At 40.0% G+C, this 21,050-nt stretch overlaps 1 protein-coding gene across 1 annotated transcript in view; it reads left to right on the plus strand.

The window, feature by feature from the left end:
* The window catches only part of IRAG2 (inositol 1,4,5-triphosphate receptor associated 2), a 106,149-nt gene that overhangs the window by 18,271 nt on the left and 66,828 nt on the right, over positions 1–21,050 (plus strand). Inside the window, exons 8-16 of the mRNA XM_074006440.1 lie at positions 1,659–1,709; positions 5,211–5,288; positions 8,358–8,414; positions 10,248–10,307; positions 10,414–10,478; positions 11,980–12,079; positions 13,771–13,905; positions 14,688–14,789; positions 16,059–16,222. Of these exons, the coding sequence (XP_073862541.1) occupies positions 1,659–1,709; positions 5,211–5,288; positions 8,358–8,414; positions 10,248–10,307; positions 10,414–10,478; positions 11,980–12,079; positions 13,771–13,905; positions 14,688–14,789; positions 16,059–16,222 (812 nt within the window). The remainder of the gene's footprint in view (positions 1–1,658; positions 1,710–5,210; positions 5,289–8,357; positions 8,415–10,247; positions 10,308–10,413; positions 10,479–11,979; positions 12,080–13,770; positions 13,906–14,687; positions 14,790–16,058; positions 16,223–21,050) is intronic.

The raw sequence follows: 21,050 nt of genomic DNA on the forward strand, positions 1-21,050 counted from the left end.
AATCCCAGGACTTTGGGAGGCTGAGGCAGGTGGGTCACTTGAGGTCAGGAGTTCAAGACCAGCCTGGCCAACATGGTGAAACCCCGTCTCTACTAAAAATATGAAAATTAGCCAGGCATGGTGGTGCACAATTGTAATCGCAGCTACTTGGGAGGCTGAGGTGGGAGGATCGCTTGAACCTAGGAGGTGGAGACTGCAGTGAGCCGAGATTGTTCCACTGCATTCCAGCGTGGGTGACAGAGTGAGACTTGGTCTCAAAAAATAAATAAATAAATAAATAAAAGGAAAGTGTAGAGTCCTAGATACAGAACCCTAATCATTTGCATTTTGTAGTGCTTTATAATTTCAAAAGATTTAGTTCATACTTCATCTCATAGGTAATAATAGAAAATCTGTAAGGTAGAAACAGAAGTTGCTGTGTTTTTGTATACTAAAAAATGTAATAGAGCAATAAAGTTCAGAGAAAGTTTTTAATTGTTCAAAGTCCATTGTCTAATAAATGATAGATCTAAATTAACCATTCTGTGGTGTATATGTACTTCAGAACATCATATTATACATGATAAAAGCATATGATGTTATTTATCTGTCAATTTTTTAAAAAAATGGTAGGGCCGTCGGGCGCAGTGGCTCATGCCTGTAATCCCAGCACTTTGGGAGGCTGAGGTGGGCGGATCGCCTGAGGTGAGGAGTTCAAGGCTAGCCTGGCCAACATGGTAAAACCCCGTCTCTACTAAAAATACAAAAAGTAGCCAGGTGTGGTGGCAGGCGCCTGTAATTCCAGCTACTTGGGAGACTGAGGCAGGAGAATCACTTGAACCTGGGAGGCAGAGATTGCAGTGAACCGAGATCGCACCATTGCACCCCAGCCTGGGCAACAAGAGCGAGACTTCGTCTCAAAAAAAAAAAAAAAAAAAAGGTAGGGCCAGAATTGAACTCAGGTATTCAGATTTTAAGTACACGGGGCGGGGGGCGGGGGCGGGTGTTTATTATTGTGTCAATGAAATCCTGGCTTGAGATATTTTTTCTTTCGTTTTTATATTATAAGGGTAATGCCTATTTACTTTATAAAAATTAAAAAAATGCATATTAACAAATAAAAAGTTTTGCAACATTCTTAACCTACCTGTGAAATTTACTGTTAACATTTTGGCAAATAACCTGCCCTGAAATATATTGATTTTTTTTTTTTTTCTGATGGTTCTGAATTTGAGGCTGTTAATTATAAAACAATTTTGATGCTCATATGTTGTGATGATGTTGAATCTGAGAATATCCACAGCTTCAAATAGAATGCTAGAGCTCTGTGATTTCAAGGTGCTGTTTAAATAGCTGAGTTTACCACTACCTGTCATAAATGAAGTAGCAGGGAAAGAAGGCAGGTTGCAGGTTGTTACTTTTTGTTTCTTTTGCCCTTTCCTCCCTAACAACCATAGTTACAAAGAGTCCAGGAGGAGAACGACTTCACTTAGATCCCCAAGAACCTGTTAGCCAAGGCTTAACCCCACATTGAAAATATTTTCAGAATAGGCTCATTTGTGATAGGTGAATGCCACATTTAAAGTTGGTAAAGAACGTCAGTAGCCTTGGAGGTAAATATGTGGTATTTTCATAAACATCTTAAATACGTTTTAATTATTTTTCTCACAATGAATTAGGAGACAGAAAACCGGGCTCTGATTCTTAAGATTCGGATTCTACAGGAAGAGGTATGTCAGAATCGTTAAACACTGGCATAGACAAACATGCAAATCATATCATCGTGATTTATGGCTGTGGGTTAAATAAAAATCATGTAAATGGTCAGGCTCTATAGGCCAGAGAGCAGGTTGACTTGTCAAATTACAAGTGAGGAGGAGTGGATGGGATTTTCACGTCTGAACAGAGGAACTGTTACTTTTGCAATTATTCTTGGAAGAAATGGGATTTAAGAAATTCAAATTTAAGATGAAATACAATGAACCCATCTAAAAAATATCCAAATGAAGAAGGAAAATATGGATGTTATCTAATGATTTTCCTTTTTTTTTTTTTTTTTTTGAGACGGAGTCTAGCTCTGTCGCCAGGCTGGAGTGCAGTGGCCGGATCTCAGCTCACTGCAAGCTCCACCTCCCGGGTTCACGCCATTCTCCTGCCTCAGCCTCCCGAGTAGCTGGGACTACAGGCGCCCGCCACCTCGCCCGGCTAGTTTTTTGTATTTTTTAGTAGAGACGGGGTTTCACCGTGTTAGCCAGGATGGTCTGGATCTCCTGACCTCGTGATCCGCCCATCTTGGCCTCCCAAAGTGCTGGGATTACAGGCTTGAGCCACCGCGCCCGGCCAATGATTTTCCATTTAATTCCATTGAACAAAGTGGCAAAAGTCTTAAGTCTAAGATTCAAATCTTAAATTCACTGAAAAAAGGACCTTGGAAAGACCATTTACCTTTTCTGGGCTAACAGTACCTATGCCATGGAATTATTTTCGAGATTAACTAAGATAATTCATGTGAAGCCATCTGGTAAACCACAATGTACCTTATAAGTATTAGGAAATATTAGTACAATCTCAAAGAAAAAGAGTATAATTTTTTTAAAGCAACAAAATTGAAGCATTGGAAGAACAGGGAACAAGCTACTAGTAAGTTACTATTTTGCAGGGAAAATTCCTTTTCTAATAGATACTATTTGAATATCAAGTAGTATGCCAGTTTAAAAATTTTGCTTTTATATAAGGCTATCAGAAGTATTTATGAAGCTGTGCTGCACAATCTGGAGAGTTATTCAAAATGTGGGCCAGGTGGGTATTTTAAAATTTTATAATGGATTGGAAAGGAACAACTAAAGATTGGAAAGAAAGCCTACATTAGATTCAGAGCTGGTATAGCCACAAGGCCAGGCTTTTGTGAAACTAGTGCTTTACAGTTAAATTTCTGATGTAAGATATTTTTCTCCTCCTATTTAAATGATTCTCCTCTTGTTTAAATGAGTGACAAGTATCAAAGAATTGTACCAAACCAGTTCAGAATTGAGATGGAAGACTGAAAGCCCTTCATCATGAAATAGCATTACAATTATTGACTTACATTAGAAAATGAATATAAATGTTGTCACTAGCTAAGATTCCTTTGGGAGGTAAAAATCTGATGCATTGTGAAGAGTAACATCACAATGGTTTGGGTAGTGATTCACTTTTATTCATTCATTCATTTCGTTCATTCAACACATATTCATTGGAAGACCTTAGAGCTGTTGTTAAGTGCTGAGTATATGAGCTTAGCAAAATAGCTCATGTGGAACTAGTGTGTTAGATGGTAATAAGAGCTATGGAGGAAGGAAAAGCAGAAAACAGAATTAAGGCAGAGAGGAGTGCAGTTTAAACTAGGGTGGTTAGGAAAAGCAGCCTTATGAAGCTAATCCTTTGATTCAAAACTGGGAAAGGAGGTTTATCTGTAAAAGAACCTTCCAGGCAGAAGAAATAGCTCAAAATCGTGAGGCTGCAGCCTGCCTGCTATTGTGGAGGGACAGTGAGGCCAGAGTGTCTGGAGCAAAGTGAACAAGTAGCAAGAGACGCAGGCCAAGAGCTGGAGGGTCCAGACACAAGGGGCTTACACAGGCATCCTAAGGATTCTGGCTTTAAAAAAACAAACAAAAAAACACACACACTTGAGTGAGATGGGAGCCATTGAAGTGTTTCGAGAAAAGGAGTAGCGTGATCTAATTCCATTTTAACAAGACAACTCTGGCTGCAGGGTTTAGAATCCCATTGTAGTGGGGCAAGAGGAAAAGCAGGAAGACCAATTAGGAGGCCCTTGAAATGATCCAGTCAAATGCTGATGGGGGCTTGGACTGAGCAGTTGCGGTGGAGGTGGACAGAAGTGTTTGGATCAGGAAATGCTTTGTAATATATCCAAAGTTATTTATTACGTTTTCAGTTAAGAAGGAAATTTTCTTCTGGTTGTTTCTAGCGTCTCAGTGAAATACAAAGCAAAATCATCAGCTGAGAGTGAGGATGTTGGAGGGGGTATTGGAAATTTGAGGAAAGAGAAGGAATGAAATGAGCTGGGGGTTGGAAAATTTTTTGTAAAGGGCCTGATTATAAATATTTTTAGGGGCCGGGCGCGGTGGCTCACGCCTGTAATCCCAGCACTTTGGGAGGCCGAGGCGGGCGGATCACAAGGTCAGGAGATCGAGACCACGGTGAAACCGCGTCTCTACTAAAAATACAAAAAATTAGCCGGGCGCGGTTAGTCCCAGCTACTCGGGAGGCTGAGGCAGGAGAATGGCGTGAACCCGGGAGGCGGAGCTTGCAGTGAGCCGAGATCGCGCCACTGCACTCCAGCCTGGGCGACAGAGCGAGACTCCGTCTCAAAAAAAAAAATATATATATATATTTTTAGGCTTTGGTAGCCACAAAAATCACCTTTGCGTCAACTACTTACCTCTGTCTTTGTATTGTGAAAGCAGTCATAGACAGTATGTACCCAAATGGGCACAGCTGTGCTCCGATAAAACCTTATTTACAAAAACAGGTGTAGATTTGGCCTTTAGGCCTTCAGGGGTGGAGATTTGGCCTTTAGGGGTGAAGTGAGGGGGCTGGGCATAGTTTGCCACCCCCTGATTTAGGTCAAAGGCAGTATAGGTATACCAGGATGATATGATATGATCACCAGTAAACACTGAGGTTAAAGACCATGAATTAAACGTGTGACCTGTCTGTTCATGCTTTCTTTAAGCATGTTCTTCTGAAAGGGTGCTGGAGTGGGTGGTAAGCTAATTTAGGTAAATGCTAAGAAGCAGGAGTTAGGCAGGGAATGGCCTAATGGCATTTGGAAGAGAATGATTATAATGATTGCCCAGGGAAGAACTGAAGCTAAATAAAGAGGGGTCTGAGTTCATGGGAAGGTTGAAGGATAATGAAAAGGTGGTTGGATCAATGGATTGCAAGTTCCAGGGGGGATTGAAGGTTTGTGGGTATAGAGGAAGTAATCTGGAAAGGCAGGAGGTGGTTGTTGAAGAGCGGGATGCTTGCAATTAAGGTAATGGAGGGGCTGCAGTGACTGGTAATAACAAGTTTGAATTTATGACTATGGGAGTAGCAGCTGAGGTTGAATGGAAGATAAAAAGGCAATACTGAGAGTGATGAAATACCACCTCCTAAAAGAGACTTTGATTGTCCTCATGTTTTATTTTTCTTGGTGCTAAATCCAAGAATACTGTCTTTTACGTTAGAATATCAAGAACATCATGGATATAGACAGACTGGAAAAGAAGATTGAAGACTTGTCTAAAACTGAGACAGAGCACCAAGTAAGCACTTCCCAAATACTGGTAAAATATTTTTTTTCTGTCAAACCAATATGATTTTATGAAAATGTCTATGCCTCATTGACAAACTAAGCTTTGGTTATAAATTCTGAAACTTGTCTACAAAATATTTGAGTTATATAAAAGCTAGTTTCCTTTTCCTTTTTTTTTTTTTGGCAACTGCTTTACTGATATGTAATTCACATGCCTTAAATTTCATCAACTTAAAGTATACAAGTCAGTGTATTTTAGTACATTCACAGAGTTGTGCAACCATCACCAAAATCAAGTTTAAAACATTTTCGTCACCCCGAAAGAAATCCCTTTAACAGGAACCAACCCCCATCCACCATCCTCACCCCAACCCTAAGCAGCCACTAATCTATTGTGTGTTTCTATAGATTTGTCTATTCTGGACATTTTATATAAATGAAATAATATGTTGCCTTTTGTGTGTGGTTGATTTCACTTAGCATAATGTTTTTAAGGTTCATCCATGTTGTAGCATGTATTACTACCTCTTTTTATGGCTGGATAATATTCTATATGGATATATCACATTTTGTTTGTCCACTCATCAGGTGATGGACGTTCAGGCTGTTTTCACTTTCTGGCTATTATGAATCATCTGCTATAAACATTTGTATGCAAATTTCTATGTGTACATATGTCTCGATTTCTCTTGGATATATACCTAGGAGTGAAATTACTGGGTCACTTGATGTTTCTATGTTTGTTTATTTATTTATTTATTGAGACAGAGTTTTGCTCTTGTTGCCTAGGCTGGAGTGCAATGGTGCGATTTCAGCTCACTGCAACCTCTGCCTCCAGGTTCAAGGGATCCTCCTGCCTCAGCCTCCTGAGTAGCTGGGATTACAGGCGTGCACCACCATGCTCAGCTAATTTTTGTATTTTTGGTAAAGATGGGATTTCACCATGTTGGCCAGGCTGTTCTCAAACTCCTGACCTCAAGTGATCTGCCCACCTCGGCCTCCCAAAGTGCTGGGATTACAGGGGTGGAACACTGTACCCGGCCTTGTTTCTATGTTTAAACTTTTAAGGAACTGCCAGGCTGTGTTCAAAGTGGCTGCACCATTTTACATTCCACCAGCAGTGCATGAGGGCTCAAATTTCTCTACATTCTTGCCCAAATTTCTTATCTTTTAATATTATATGGCAATTTTTAATTTAATTGTATCTGATTTTATGAATTTCAGGAAATACTTCAGATATTGTACCTTCTTTTTATTTTATTTTTTTGTAGTTTACCAACCTCAACCTGAGATATTGTACCTTCTTAATGCTAAAAATGAGGAGAGATGGGAAAAATTTATCCCTAATTAAATTAAGAAATTATACCTTACAAAAATATTTTTTGTCTAGATAGTGTCTAAAAAGTCTATATTTCATACATATTTTTGTTATCTGTCATACATTTTCATCAGGAAACAGATGACAATGACTAGTCAATTCATGAATTTGTGTCATTCTTATTGTCATCTCTAATGGCTTATTTGAGAAATATTTTGTTGTTGTATGTGTCTGAAATGATGATACAGTTAAATTTCATATCTATATGTAGAGTTTTCCAGTTTCCTAGCAGAAACTAACATTTCATGTGTGTGTTTACATATATATATATATATATATGTATATATATATATATAAAAAACAACAGTTATAATTTAAACATCAATTTTTTAAAAAATTAACAAATAATTAGTTAATTATGAATTTAAAGACAGGATCTCTGTCCCCTGGGTGGTAGTGCAGTGGTATTATCATTGTTCACTGCCGCTTTGAACTCCTGGGTTCAAGTGATCTTCCCATCTCAAACTTCCAAGTAGCTGGGAGTGCAGATGCACACCACCATGCCCATTTAATTTATTTTTAAATTTTTTGTGTAGATGAAGTCTTGCTATACAGACTGATCTTGAACTCCTTCCCTCACATGATCCTCCTACTTTGGCCTCCCAAAGCACTAGGATTATAGCTGTAAGCCATCATGCCCAGCCTTCTTAGACATTAAAATTAATTCTACACTAGGAGTGGCTGTCTTTGCAAAACACAACTAAACTAGTGGAAAGAGCCAGAAGACACGGGTTCAGATCGTGTCTTTTGTACTTAAAAATTTTATAACCTCAAGCAAACTTTAAGTCTAAATTTTCACATCTACTAAATGGATGTGATGTTCGTACCTATCCCACAGGCTTGTTATAAACTCAGATGATGATGTGATTATATCCAGTGTATAAGATTATGGTGATGATTCTGCTTCTGACCATGATGATTATTTTTCCAGGTTCTCAATTCGGTCAATATACGTTTTATTCATTCTATAATATGTAGCAGCATATGCCAACAAGCTTGCTTTTGATTTGAATAAGTTGGCATATCCTTTATATTCACTTAAAGAAATCTTAAGTATTGTTAAGCTAAAAGAAATCTTAAGCATTGTTAAACTATGTTTTGTTTTTTTTTTTTAATTTAAATTTTAGTTTTAGAGATGAGAGTCTTGCTCTGTCACCTGGGCTGAAGTGCAGTGGTATAATTATAGCTCACTGCACCTTCAAACTCTTGGGCTCAAACCACCCTCCAGCCTCAGCCTCCCGAGTGCCTGAGACTACAGGCATGTGCCACCACGCCAGGCTACATTGTTTTTAAAAAGGGAAGAGTCTTCTATGTGTCCTCATGGAATCTCTATGTTCATATTCTATCTAGACTTTTTATTTTCACCAAAAAAGTGAAGATTCTGAACATTCCCTTACTATGTTAAGTGTGGAATGGTGGGAAGGGCACTTGGCTGGAGCTGGAGACTTGCATTCCAGGCTCAGCTCTGCCATTGACAGTGTGTGACATTGGGTGGGTGAGTTTCTGGGTAGTGTGGAGCTTTGGTTTCCTCATTGGTAAAGTGAGTTGGCCTCTAGAGTTGGATGTGAAAGTTCTTTGTAAAGTGAAAAATACATGCGTGTTAGAGGTGCTTCAGAAACACTTTACTGGAATGATTTTATGGCACTGTCCTTTCACCAAAGCAGTGTCCCAACAGCCTTCCCTAAATCCGTCTCTTTTCAGATGCAGTTACACACATATGAGAACACTTTGCTTAATAAAGATACAAGTTTGCAGAAGGTTGGTATTGTTCCTTACCACAAAGGCCCATGGAATTGGCTAGCTCTCTCTAAATCTGATTCTTTTCTTTTTTTGACGGAATCTTGCTCTGTTGCCCAGTCTGGAGTGCAGTGGCGTGATCTCAGCTCACTGCAACCTCCACCTCCCAGATTCAAGCGATTCTCCTGCCTCAGCCTCCTGAGTAGCTGGGATTACAGGTGTTTTGCCACCACGCCAGCTAATTTTTGCATTTTTAGTAGAGACGGGGTTTCCCCATGTTGGCTAGACTGGTCTTGAACTCCTGACCTCAGGTGATCCACCTGTGTCAGTCTCCCAAAGTGCTGGGATTATAGGTGTGAGCCACTGTGCCCAGCCTAAAAAATCGGATTCTAATATGATATCATGAGACTTTCCTTTATAGTACTTTATAAAAATAAGTTTGAACTTCTCTTCTGTAAATTCTGGTGGTGTTCATCCACATATGTGACAAATATTAGTGTGCCAGTCTACCAGTCACTGGCTAGATACTGGTGATGTTGTTTTAATTTCTAACAACATAAATGAGTCTGCAGCCATTCATTTAAGGGTGGAAGAAGAATATATACCCAAATTATTTGAAACCTAATTTGATTGATTGATTAGATAGACATGTAGATAGATATCATTCTATTCTTGTATCCTCTGATTGTAGCCAAGGATACTGGCTACAAAGGTGCTGGTTACAGTGACTTTAAGAGACACAGGAAGGAACACAGCCTAATCTTCTACAATAATCTTTCACAGTCCAAGACAGGGAAGTGAAGAAAGCATGATATTTGCCACTCATCTTTTCCCTGCACATTTTGAAGTTTCAAAAGAAACATGCAGGGCTGTGGACTTTGACTGGGATACTGAATATTGTCCTAACTTGATGTCTTCATTGTGCGTGTTCTCTGTGTAATGATATTGCGATAGTAGTGGCTACTCAGTTTCTCCCTAACTCTGGTCTTCCCACCATTCTGCACTCCTGCTCAGGGTTCATCAGGCATTGATTGATCATCTCCCATGTGCCAGCCACCATGCTAGCCACGGGATAAAATTAGAGATCGGGTACTTACTACCTGTACCTTTTGGTCTTGTAGAACAAAACAATGATTTTAAGGAGGTATCATTAGAACTGGAAAAAATCAGATGCCTTAATTTCATCGGTCACTTGCAAGATTGATTTTTCTTTAACACATCATGATGATAAATATAATTTCGATTTGGGCTTCAGAATCACCTTTTAGAGTTTGATTCCACTGGATCGGACAAACACAGATTATATTGACACTAGTTACATATTGCTGCCTTTTTGTCCGTGTGTGTGTGTGTGTGTGTGTGTGTGTGTGTCTGTGTGTTTTTGTTTTTGTTTGTGACGATGTTTCGCTCTTGTTGCCCAGGCTGGAGTGCAGTGGCGTGATCTCAGCTCACGGCAACCTCCACCTCCTGGGTTCAAGTGATTCTCCTGCCTCAGCCTCCCGAGTAGCTAGGATTACAGGCGTGTGCCACCACACCTGGCTAATTTTGTATTTTTAGCAAAGACGGGATTTCCCCATGTTGGTCAGGCTGGTCTGGACCTCCTGACCTCAGGTGATCTGCCTGCCTCGGCCTTCCAAATTGTTGGGGTTACAGTCGTGAGCCACTGCACCCAGCCATCCTTGTGTGTTTTTAATCACAAACACTGACTGGTTCAGTTTTCCAATAGTGAGACTTGTAGAATCGCATGATGATTGGGCATTTACAATTCTTCTGTGGCTCACATCGATAGTCTAATAAATATGATTTGGTGGACCCATTACTTTTTTGCTATTATTTCTCTCTTCTACTTTTCAGAAAGGCTTATATATAGAAGAACTTAAATCAACCATCATAGAATATGGAAGCATTATAGAGGTATACCTGTTGTTATTAATAATCTCACAGCTTGCAAGGTAGGCTTGTTAAATGTAAATTCCCCACTAGAGTAACATGTACAGCCTAATGTTGTGTGCAATTCCAGAATTTACGAGGGGATAAAAATAAACTGGCTCATGAGTTACAGCACTTGCAACAGGAACTCATCACGTAAGTAGAGGGCAACCCTTGCCGGCCTCCTCTCTTGTTCCTCTACCCTACATTATTGGCAAATTGAGCTTTGTATGTGCCACATTCTTTTCTTCTATACCTTTGTGTGTGACATTTTCTCTCTTTTTCTCCATGAGAACTTCTTTATGAGTTTCCTATGACCCCATCCTCCCTGATTGTCTTAGACAGCTGAGGTTGCTATGACAAAATACCATAGAATGTGTGGCTTCAGTAATACTCGTTTATTTCTTACAGTTTTGGAGGCTGGAACTCCAAAGATCAGGGTGCCAGCAGGGTTGAGTTCTAGTGAGGGCCCCGTACAAGGTTGCAGATTGCTGACTTATCCTTGTACAAGCATGCAGGAAAGGCAGCTAGCTAACTCTTTGGCTTCTTCTTATAAGGATACTAATCCCATTCATGAGGGTTCCACCCTCATAACTTAATTACCTTCCAAGGGTTCCATTTCCAAATACCATCACATTGGGGTTAGGAATTCAATATATGAAATTTGGGGGGCACATAAACATTCAGTCCATTGTGTTGACTTTCCCTTGCTTGCTTTTGCCTTACCCTGGAACTAAGTAACCCTTTTTTTCTTTCTTTCTTCCTTTTTTTTTTGGAGGTGGAGTCTTGCTCTGTCACCCAGGCTGGAGTGCAGTGGTGCGATCTTGGCCTGCTGCAACTTCCGCCTCCTGAGTTCAAGCAATTCTCCTGCCTCAGCCCCCCAAGTAGCTGGGACTACAGGCATGTGCCACCATGCCCAACTAATTTTTGTATTTTTAGTAGAGATGGGGTTTCACCATGTTGGCGAGGCTGGTCTCGAACTCCTGACCTTGTGATCTGCCTGCCTTGGCCTCTCAAAGTGCTGGGATTACAGGTGTGAGCCAAGGTGCCTGGCCTAAGTAATTGTTTTGAATGTAAGCATGGCACCTTGTTCTCACCTCTCTCCTAACACACATCATTCTGTATGATAATCATTTGTTTCTGAATGTGAGTAATATGCTAGTCCGGGATCCATAGGAGTCACTCAGATAACAAAAATGAGTAAAGCTAATGGAATATGCACACACCTACATTATGCAAATGGCAAAGGAGATAAGTGCATTACCCACATAAAGGTAGAGGGGGCTACTCTGTTTAGCTTCAACTAATTGTGACATCAAAATTCTATGGTCCTAGTCTGGCCATATCTTCTGATTTTGGAAGAAAAGCCAGAAATCCAGATTTTTAAGTGGCATTTTCTGATTTTTAACTGTTGGCACCAATTCTTTTTAAAAAATGTGGCCTGGTTTATGACCTCGTAGACTCACTGATCTGTGCAGCTCCTGGAGGATAGAGACGATTTCTGACCACTCTCCCTATTCCCAAGCACATTATACAATCCTTGGCACACATGGGTGCTGACTGATTGTTTGGTGATAAATGGACCCTATATTCTGTTGACTTCAAATGTAATGTTGGAGACACACCTAACTAGACTATTGTTTTTGTTTTTTTCAAGAAATGGGATCCAGTTGAATGTTAATGGAGAGTGTAACAGTATCATCTCTGAAGGAGAAAAATCTTTACTTTATGAACTCACTCTTGCTCAGTCTGCAGAGGTAGGTCATTATAAGAAGATGGAAAGTTTTGAAAGATAACTACTCCATGTGATAGCTTATGATGAAACGAAGGTTCACAGCTTGCCGAAAACTACCAGGGACACTGAGAGAATGTACTGATAGTTCTTAGAATCCAAGTCTAAAATTTCTTAGCTTGGGGAGAAAGGACCATTTTCAAGTTACGGCCGAAAGCTACAGCAAGGTTCAAGGTTTGTGGAAGTGTGCATTCAGGGACTTTGGGACTTTAGAAATGTTTATTTTCTTGACAGGACAGACAACCTGCGCTGATCCCCAGCCTAGGGTACCAAAGGTAGCCATAGATATCCATGAGTTATTTTTTAGAATTTTCCAAACCCTCAAAGTAAATATATTTATCAAAAAATAAAGATGCCCAGAAACAATACCAGATTTATTTGCTTTAGATTATAATTGTGTCAACCCAAATTAATGACATTGATTATTACATTCTGATCAGAAACAAGCATTTTCTTACATGTGTTTCAGTTAATAAGTGGCAAAATGAATGTATTAGTTTAAACAATTTCCATTTGTTTGGTAGACCCAGTACTTTATAACATGGGAAGAAATATTTTAAAAACCTTCTCGGAGATACATTCTGACTCCACTATGCTATATTTTCATTCCTTTGTATTTTCCAGTTTTGTGCTTGTTATGCTTAGAAATGCTTTATTTAGAAAAACGCTTTCTTTTCACCATTTGATGGTCTCTTCCTATCTGTGGACGATGGATATGTCACAATGTTCTCCTGTTGACAGCTGTGATGCGACCTTGAAAGAAGAGAAAGAATGCCTTTGGGCAAATGCTATTTGAATTGCTTCTGCCAAGGATGCAGGGACAACATATGCTGCCTTCATCTGAAGCCATCTCCGGCAGCCCTGGACATTCTGCTGAGGGCTGTGCTTTCCTGACATTCTGTTTCAAATACTCATCATTTCACTGTGTTTTTGAAACCAAGCCAAACTGCCAGACTGAATGAAACTGTGGCAAATCTGCCACAGCAGTGTGTTTTTATCCTCAGTCCTCTGAGATAATAATGATGTCAAGATGCCAGCCCGGAAAGTTCTATAGTTCTAAACGCGGGGGTTATCAGCCAGCAAAGTTCTGGCTCTGAGGTTGACCGGATGATGAGTTGTGAAGTTTGTCTTCTAACTAGAATCTCGAAATAAGAGTCCTGTGACCTTTTCAACAGGCAGCAAAAAGAAGGCTTGGGTCATATATTTAAAATATGATAGGAGGCAGAGACTTTGAGAGAAGTATAGGGAATGTACTTTGTGAAACATCGTATCATCTTTTATGAATGGAAGGGAGACAAAAGAAGCCAACCTGTTTTCAGTGGGATTGATTGAGCAGCCCTTCTCCACCAATTCTTCCCCACTGGGTATTTCTCTACCTATTTTTATGTTAAAATTAGAGCCATAACAGTTTATATCATCAGCATGTAAATGTCATCTGTTGATAAATGAGTTTTCCTTAAGACAGAATAAATGTTCAGCTGAAGCCATCCTAGAGAGAAAATGTCAACAGTATTTTTAGGATGTAGGAGAATTCCACAAGACTATTTAGAACCAAATGATAATGACATTAACTCATGAGCATCATTTTTGTTAAGTAAAAATAATGAATGTTCTCTATTCAGATGTCAATTGTGGGCATTTCGATCATTGTTTCAGAACACTGACACTGAAAGGCAGCGCAATACAATCAACTTGTCATCTCTGGACGCCATGATGGATCAAGAAATGCTGCTGTTACTAAGAGAGCCTGAGCAAAAAGGAGTGGAATTCACAGCCACTCTTCAGAAGCTGGTATCGTGTAATATACCTGTATTGTGGTGTTCCGCTTTGGCTGGGAATATCTGCAGATAACTGACCTGCAACCTGTTTGCTGAGTCCAAATGCATTTGTGTGCTGCTGGAGACCCAAATTAATACACTCTGAAAAGTGAAGGTTTTTCTCAAACCTTTCTGAAGCTGGCCTGTTAGTTCTGGGTCAATCAGGGCTAACAGATTGACCATTAGATATGGATTGCTTGAGGCTATTTTTTCCTGTGGGCTAATCTTTAGAATCAAAGGGCTGAAGACATGGTATCTATTGAACAGTTTCCTTCTTTCAATTTTCTTTGGTTAATGGCTGGTATTTCTTTCTCCATTTTCATTTTTCACTGGAAACTCTGGATGATTGGAGAAATCAGGGAACAACATTTTCATGCTGGTATTGCCAGTCCCTTCCACAGTGCCTAGCATATAGTAGGTAGCATTTAGTTTGGTACATTTTGGTACATTTTAAAATGGTAAAAATAAGTGAAAATGGTTGTTTTCTTCTATTTAAAAAGATAGGTTTTGTTCTGGAAAATGATTATCTCTGTATACATTCAACATGTATAGAGCACCTGACAATATAGCATATACACATGGCAACATCCTGGAATAAAAGAAAGTCACTGGGGGCATTAGATGCAAAGGAACGTACTCTGGTATTTTCCTGAGTTACCTATAGAGTAGAACTTTGGTCTCAATGGATTCTGATTGTATAATAGCATATGTCTTTCATCTAAATTCCTAGTTGAAGATGTGGAACTCTTTTTACAGCACGAAGAAATTTCTAAAATTGCAACCCTCACTGAAAGCTGTCGACGGTGGGTAAATAATCCAGAAATAACTGTGAAAGAAAAGTGGGAGGAGCAGCTTACTGTAAGTGTTCTATATTTTGTGATTTTCCTGGTTTTTCTTCTACTTTGTTAAGCCAGGTAATAGTGTATACAGTACCATTTCTAAGACTTTATTGTAGTCTTCTGCTATCTTAGTCTGATCATGAGTGTAGAGTGTGTATCCAGGGGTGTGTACGAGTGTGAGGGTAAGGAAAGAATGTGAGAGAGAGTGAGTGTGCAGACATGTGAGATGCAATGGAGAGACAAATAATAAATACGATGATTTAATGAAAAAAAATGCATTTATCTCCTGTAAGAATTCGCTAGTCTAAATGTAGATTTTTCCTTAGCCTATTAAAATTGCCTAACTTTGAAAGAATGATGATTGTGTAAAAGAATCTTATTCCTGAGACTTTGATGGTTTTATTAACTCAGGAACTTGCAGAACATTGGAAAAGCAGCAACTTCTTAGGTAGCTATTCCCAGCTTTATTAGAAAGGAAGCACATGAGAAGGTATCCCTTTCATCTGTTCATCACATATTTACCTCTATTTCTTGACTGCCAGCCACTTTCTTGCATCCATCAACTGCTTAAGTTAAGCTAAAGAAAAAAGTAAACTCTGGAATATTATTTCAACACTTTTGCCAATCTAATTTTTTTTTTTTTGAGATGGAATCTCACTGTTGCCCAAGCTAGAGTGCAATGGCGTGATATTGGCTCACTGCAACCTCCGCCTCCTGGGTTCAAGCAATTCTCCTGCCTCAGACTCCCAGGTAGCTGAGATTACATGCATGCGCCACCACGCCCGGCTAATTTTTGTGTTTTTAGTAGAGATGGGGTTTCACCATGTTGGCCAGACTGATCTCAAACTCCTGACTTCAGGTGATCCGCCCACCTCAGCCTCCCAAAGTGCTGGGATTACAGTCAGACTAACTTTTTTAAGATAACATGTGAATATGATAATCAATAAATACTGATATTATTGCATTATCTTGTCCCATCCTGTTCTAAAGCAAATTGTGATGACTGCTGAAGTTGTCAGGGACTAATTTAAGAAAAAGAAAGCGAAGCTCAGTTTTAGGGACACAATAAGCACTTTATACATACATGTTACACTGACATAACCAATAGGGTAGTCAATCTCTGGGCAATTGGGAATTGGTATTAATTGACATACAATTGAGAATTGGTATTCATTGATGTACAATGATGCCATTGAGATGGAATGTCCACAGCTTTTTAGATTGCCTCTGTCATTTGTCTGTGTTTAACATTGGAGTACTGGGGTTTGTTTTGTGACTTTTCTTGTAGGAATTCAACAATATCATGGAAGAGAAGCTAGATCTTTGCATATTAATGCTGAACATCTTGGGAAATCACAAGGAGTCTCTTGATCAAGAATTTGCCAAATTAATAGAGATTTTGAAGAGATTCAGGCAGGAATATGTTTATTTCAGAAAAGAATTTCTTGCCAGGTGATGATCATTTATGTATGAGAAATCCATGCTTTGTATACATGGCATGTTTATGATCATGCCACTTCAGTTTACTTTCTTCAAGTTGTATACATTGATTTCAGATGAGACTTTTTTCAGAGAAGACATCCTGTTTGACAATTCTGAATTGTAAAACAGTATGAAATTGACTTACATGTTCAAAATTGCAAATGACAAACTATAAAATCTGTGGAAGCCGGCCAGGCGCAGTGGGTCACACCTGTAATCCCAGCACTTTGGGAGGCCAATGCAGGCAAATCACCTGAGGTCAGGAGTTCAAGAGCAGCCTGGCCAACATGGTGAAACCTCATCTCTACTAATAATACAAAAATTAGCCTGGTGTGGTGGTGCATGCCTGTAATCCCAGCTACTCGGGAGGTTGAGGCAGGAGAATTGCTTGAGCCTGGGAGGCAGAGGTTGCAGTGAGCTGAGATCGTACCACTGCACTCCAACCTGAGTAACAGAGTGAGACTCCATCTCAAAAAAAAAATTCTGTAGAAACCAGTATAATGAGTTATTTTTTCCCTGGAGAAGAAATTTGTAATTATGAAATATAGTCTTTTACCAGAAGAAGCCTTAGAGATCCTCTAGTAATCTCATAATTTTACAGAGGACTAAGGCATGAGGAGATAAAGTGAACTAAAGGCCTGAGACTTATTAATGGAAGCTTTGGAACTTGAAGCCAGTCTGTTGGCTCCTCCCCATTGGGTTTTATGTTTGACCTCAGTGTATCATGTTGGGCACTGGGCAACTAAATGTCAGTTAAATGAAGTCATAGGGAATAGATGATAACAAATATAAAATAACTTACCTTCTTATCCTTTCTGTACCCTCAATTCTTATGATAATGGTGAAATTCTTGAAATTTTTACGCCCTGGAAACAATAAGCACAGCAATTATATCTTTTGTTAACCACCATTTATAGAGCTGCTAGGACCATACTTGGTGCTCACTTAAGAAATACTTTTGGAGTAAATGAGCAAATGAACATAGGTATATATTGCACTTGAACAAAATTTTAAAATGTAGTTAGAGACTGAGGAAAGCTTGAAGAAAATAGCCAGAAGAAACTATTTTATTCCCCCCAAATATAAGGAAACTAGATACCAGAGAGAGAGAATACCAGAGGAACTCTCAAGAAAATGGCCTTCTGCTTTCCCTAAGAAGCAGAGAACCCACACTTCCCCATAGTGGTAAAAGATGTGGGCTAAGTGGACACGCAGCTTCCTTACGCAGATACCATCTCCACAAAAGGCAGCATCAACATTCTTCTATTTAGCAACAAAGAACTATTTGGAGAGAGGTCTTCACTAATGTCATCTCAAAATGAGTGAATGTTTTGTATTGTCCTACTTAGACATACAAGCAGCCTGGTTAAATAACAGTAGTTGTCATTTGTCTAGAGGCTACGGTGTCAGATGTAGTGCTAAGAATTTGACATCTATTTATCTCCAGAGAGGTTCCATAATTTGCCCAAGGTCACCCAGCTGGGATTAAGTGATAGCTGAGATTCAGACCTAGTTCTGTCTGACTCCAAAACCTGTGTCCTTTCAGTGGCTTATCTCCCACCATCAACTTGTTAAATCTGATACAAGATTCTTTAAAAATATTCTGGGAACCTAGCATTGGGCAAAATACTCCTTATCAGCATAAGATGGTTATAACCTCTGGCCTCTGGACACAAGTTAAAACTCACAAAGCCACATAAAGGCTACACACAAAATAATTTGACTGTGGATTTCAGCTATGAATAAGTAAATAGCTGGGTGCCCTGGCTCACACCTATAATCCCAGCACTTTCGGAAGCCAAGACAGGAGGATGGCTTGAGCCTGGGAGTTCAGAACAGCCTGGGCAACATAGCGAGACCCTGTCTTTACAAAAAAAATCTTTTTAATGAGCTGGGCATGGTGATGCATGCCTGTAGTCTCAGCTACTTGGGAGGTTGAGGTAGAAGGATTGCTTGAATCCAGGAGTTTGAGGCTACAGTGAGCTATAATTGTGCCAGTGCACTCTAGCAGCCTGGGAGACAGAGCAAGACACTGCCTTGTAAAAAAAAAAAAAAAAAAAAAAAAAAGAGAGAAAAGAAAAGAGAAAAGAAAATGAATGGAGTATTTTGTGAGGATGAGAGAGAATTCTGTTTAGATGAGGTAGGAAATGTTTATTGAAGGTAAATTTTTAGGAGCTATTTGCTGAGGGAAGAGAGGCTCCCATTCTGCTGTGGGACAATTGGGCTCTCGTGCTGGAGAATGGAAATCAGTGAGTGGGCCAAAGAGAGGCATGGACAGGAAAGTTCTCTCAGAAGGCTTGGCGAGGAAAGCAAATCTTGATTCGTACAACATCCGTCAGGATGTCTGCTCTTCGCCAGTCTACCACCCCTTCCCCAAACCCAGGTGCTAAGGAATTATAGGAAATAAGACAGAAATCTCTGCCTCTATGAAACTAACATCTAGTAAAGGATGCAAATAACAAACAAATAAACGTATAATGTCAGGGAGTGGTATAAAGAAAATTAAATCGGGATAAGAAGACAGAGAATGACTGGGAGCATTTTAGAGAGAAGAGCCAGGAAAGTCCTGCCTGAGGAGTAATGAATTGAGTGGAGACCTGAGTGGGGTGAGGGAGTGAGCTATGTGACCATCCGGGTGTGTTCCAGGCAGAGGAAGGAGCTGGTGCAAAGACCCTGAGATTGTAGTGAGCTTGGTGTTTTTGAGCAGCAGCAAGAAGCCGGCATGGCTGGGGCGGGGTGGGGGCTGGGCAGTGGTACGACGTGGGGCCAGAGGGATAGACAGGGGCCAGGCCACACGTAGCCTTTGCAGTCCATGTTTAGGAGTTGGGATTTTATTGAGTGTGGTGAGAAGCCATCAGAGGGTTAGGAGCAGAGAAGAAATGTGATTTGTGTTTTGTTTTTGTTTTTTATTGTTTTTCTTCTTTTTTTTGTGATTTGTGTTTCGAAAGATCTGCTGGATGAAGAATTATTTATAGAGGGCAAAAGTGAAAGCAGGGAGACCAGTGAGAACAGTTTTCTTCTCTTTTCTTTTTTTTTCAAGACAGGCTGGAGTGCAGTGGCGCGATCTCAGCTTACTGGAACCTCTGCCTCCCGGTTCAACCTCCACCTCCCGAGTTCAAGCAATTCTCCTGTCTCAGACTCCCAAGTAGCTGTGTGCCACTATGCTCAGCTAATTTTTTTTTTTTTTTTTTTTTAGTAGAAACAGGGTTTTGCTATGTGGGCCAGGCTGTTCTCAAACTCCTGGTCTCAAGTGATCTGCCCACGTAGGCCTTCCAAAGTGCTGGGATTACAGGTGTGAGCCACTGCACCCAGCCAGAGAAGAGATTTTCAACAACAGATAATCATTTAGATATTCTGATATCAATTTACTGAGTTGTGACTCATTTTTTAAAAAGTAAGATATAAAATAATAGAGTGCATTACATATAGTAAGAATAAGTAGTTCCGAATTGAATTTTTGTTTCAGCTATGTGTGTGTGTGTGTGTGTGTGTGTGTTTGTATACTGAGTTGAAATATAAAATATTTCACGATGAAAAAGTTATAGAGTTAAGAACAATTGCAGTAGTCCAGACGAGGGATGTAGCGTGGGTCAGAGTAATAGTCACGGAAGTGGTAAGAAATTATTAAATTCGAAGTGTATTTTTGAGGGTGGATCTGATCAAACATGGTGGCAAGTTATATGTGTGGAGAAAGAGAGGAGTCGTCCTTGACTTAGAGGCTTTTGATCTGAAAACCAGGTAAATGGTGTGCTATTTAGACCACAAAGTCTGGGAAAGATGTAGACTGGAATAGAAATCAAGATTTATCATTAGAACATGTTGGTAGAGAGAACTGTTAGATTTAAACACACACACAAGCTAATGTATACCTCTTTACATGATAATAAAATTTCTGGTCAGGCGTGGTGACTCAAGCCTGTAATCCCAGCACTTTGGGAGGCCGAGACGGGTGGATCACGAGGTCAGGAGATCGAGACCATCCTGGCTAACACGGTGAAACCCCGTCTCTACTAAAAAAACCACAAAAAACTAGCCAGGCGTGGTGGCGGGCGCCTGTAGTCCCAGCTACTCGGGAGGCTGAGGCAGGAGAATGGCGTGAACCCGGGAGGCGGAGCTTGCAGTGAGCTGAGATCCGGCCACTGCACTCCAGCCTGGGCAACAGAGCAAGACTCCGTCTCAAAAAAAAAAAAAAAATTCTATGGGAGAAAAATCTTCAAAGGTTTATCATCTGTTGAATATCTTTAACAGACGATACCATCTAATTTTTTCTTGAGACAGTCTCGCTGTGTTGCCAGGCTGGAGTGCAGTGGCACAATCTTGGCTCACTACAACCTCCGTTTCCTGGGTTCAAGTGATTCTCCTGCCTCAGCCTCGTGAGTAGCTGGAACTACAGGTGCACACCACCATGCCCAGCTAACTTTTTGTATTTTTAGTAGAGATGGGGTTTCACCATGTTGGCCAGGATGGTCTCGATCTCTTGACCTCGTAATCCACCTGCCTCAGCCTCCCAAAGTGCTGGGATTACAGGCATGAGCCACTGCACCCGGCCCCCATCTGGTATTTTTAAAAAGCTATTTCTAAGACTTAGGATTCATAAAGTTCATAAAACATGTTGTTCTATTGGTGAAAATACATATAAGTAATTGAAAGTATGAGTATTAATAAATGTGGATTTATGATGGTCCTTAAAGTCCTTTTGCTTTCTCTTGGAAGATAATGGACACTCTTGAGAACATAGACTATTCCTAGAAGACAGAAAAGTAGATAAAAGTGATGTCTTTAAAATAAAAAAAAATAA

Source organism: Macaca fascicularis, chromosome 11, assembly GCF_037993035.2.
Source record: "Macaca fascicularis isolate 582-1 chromosome 11, T2T-MFA8v1.1".
NCBI lineage: Eukaryota > Metazoa > Chordata > Mammalia > Primates > Cercopithecidae > Macaca > Macaca fascicularis.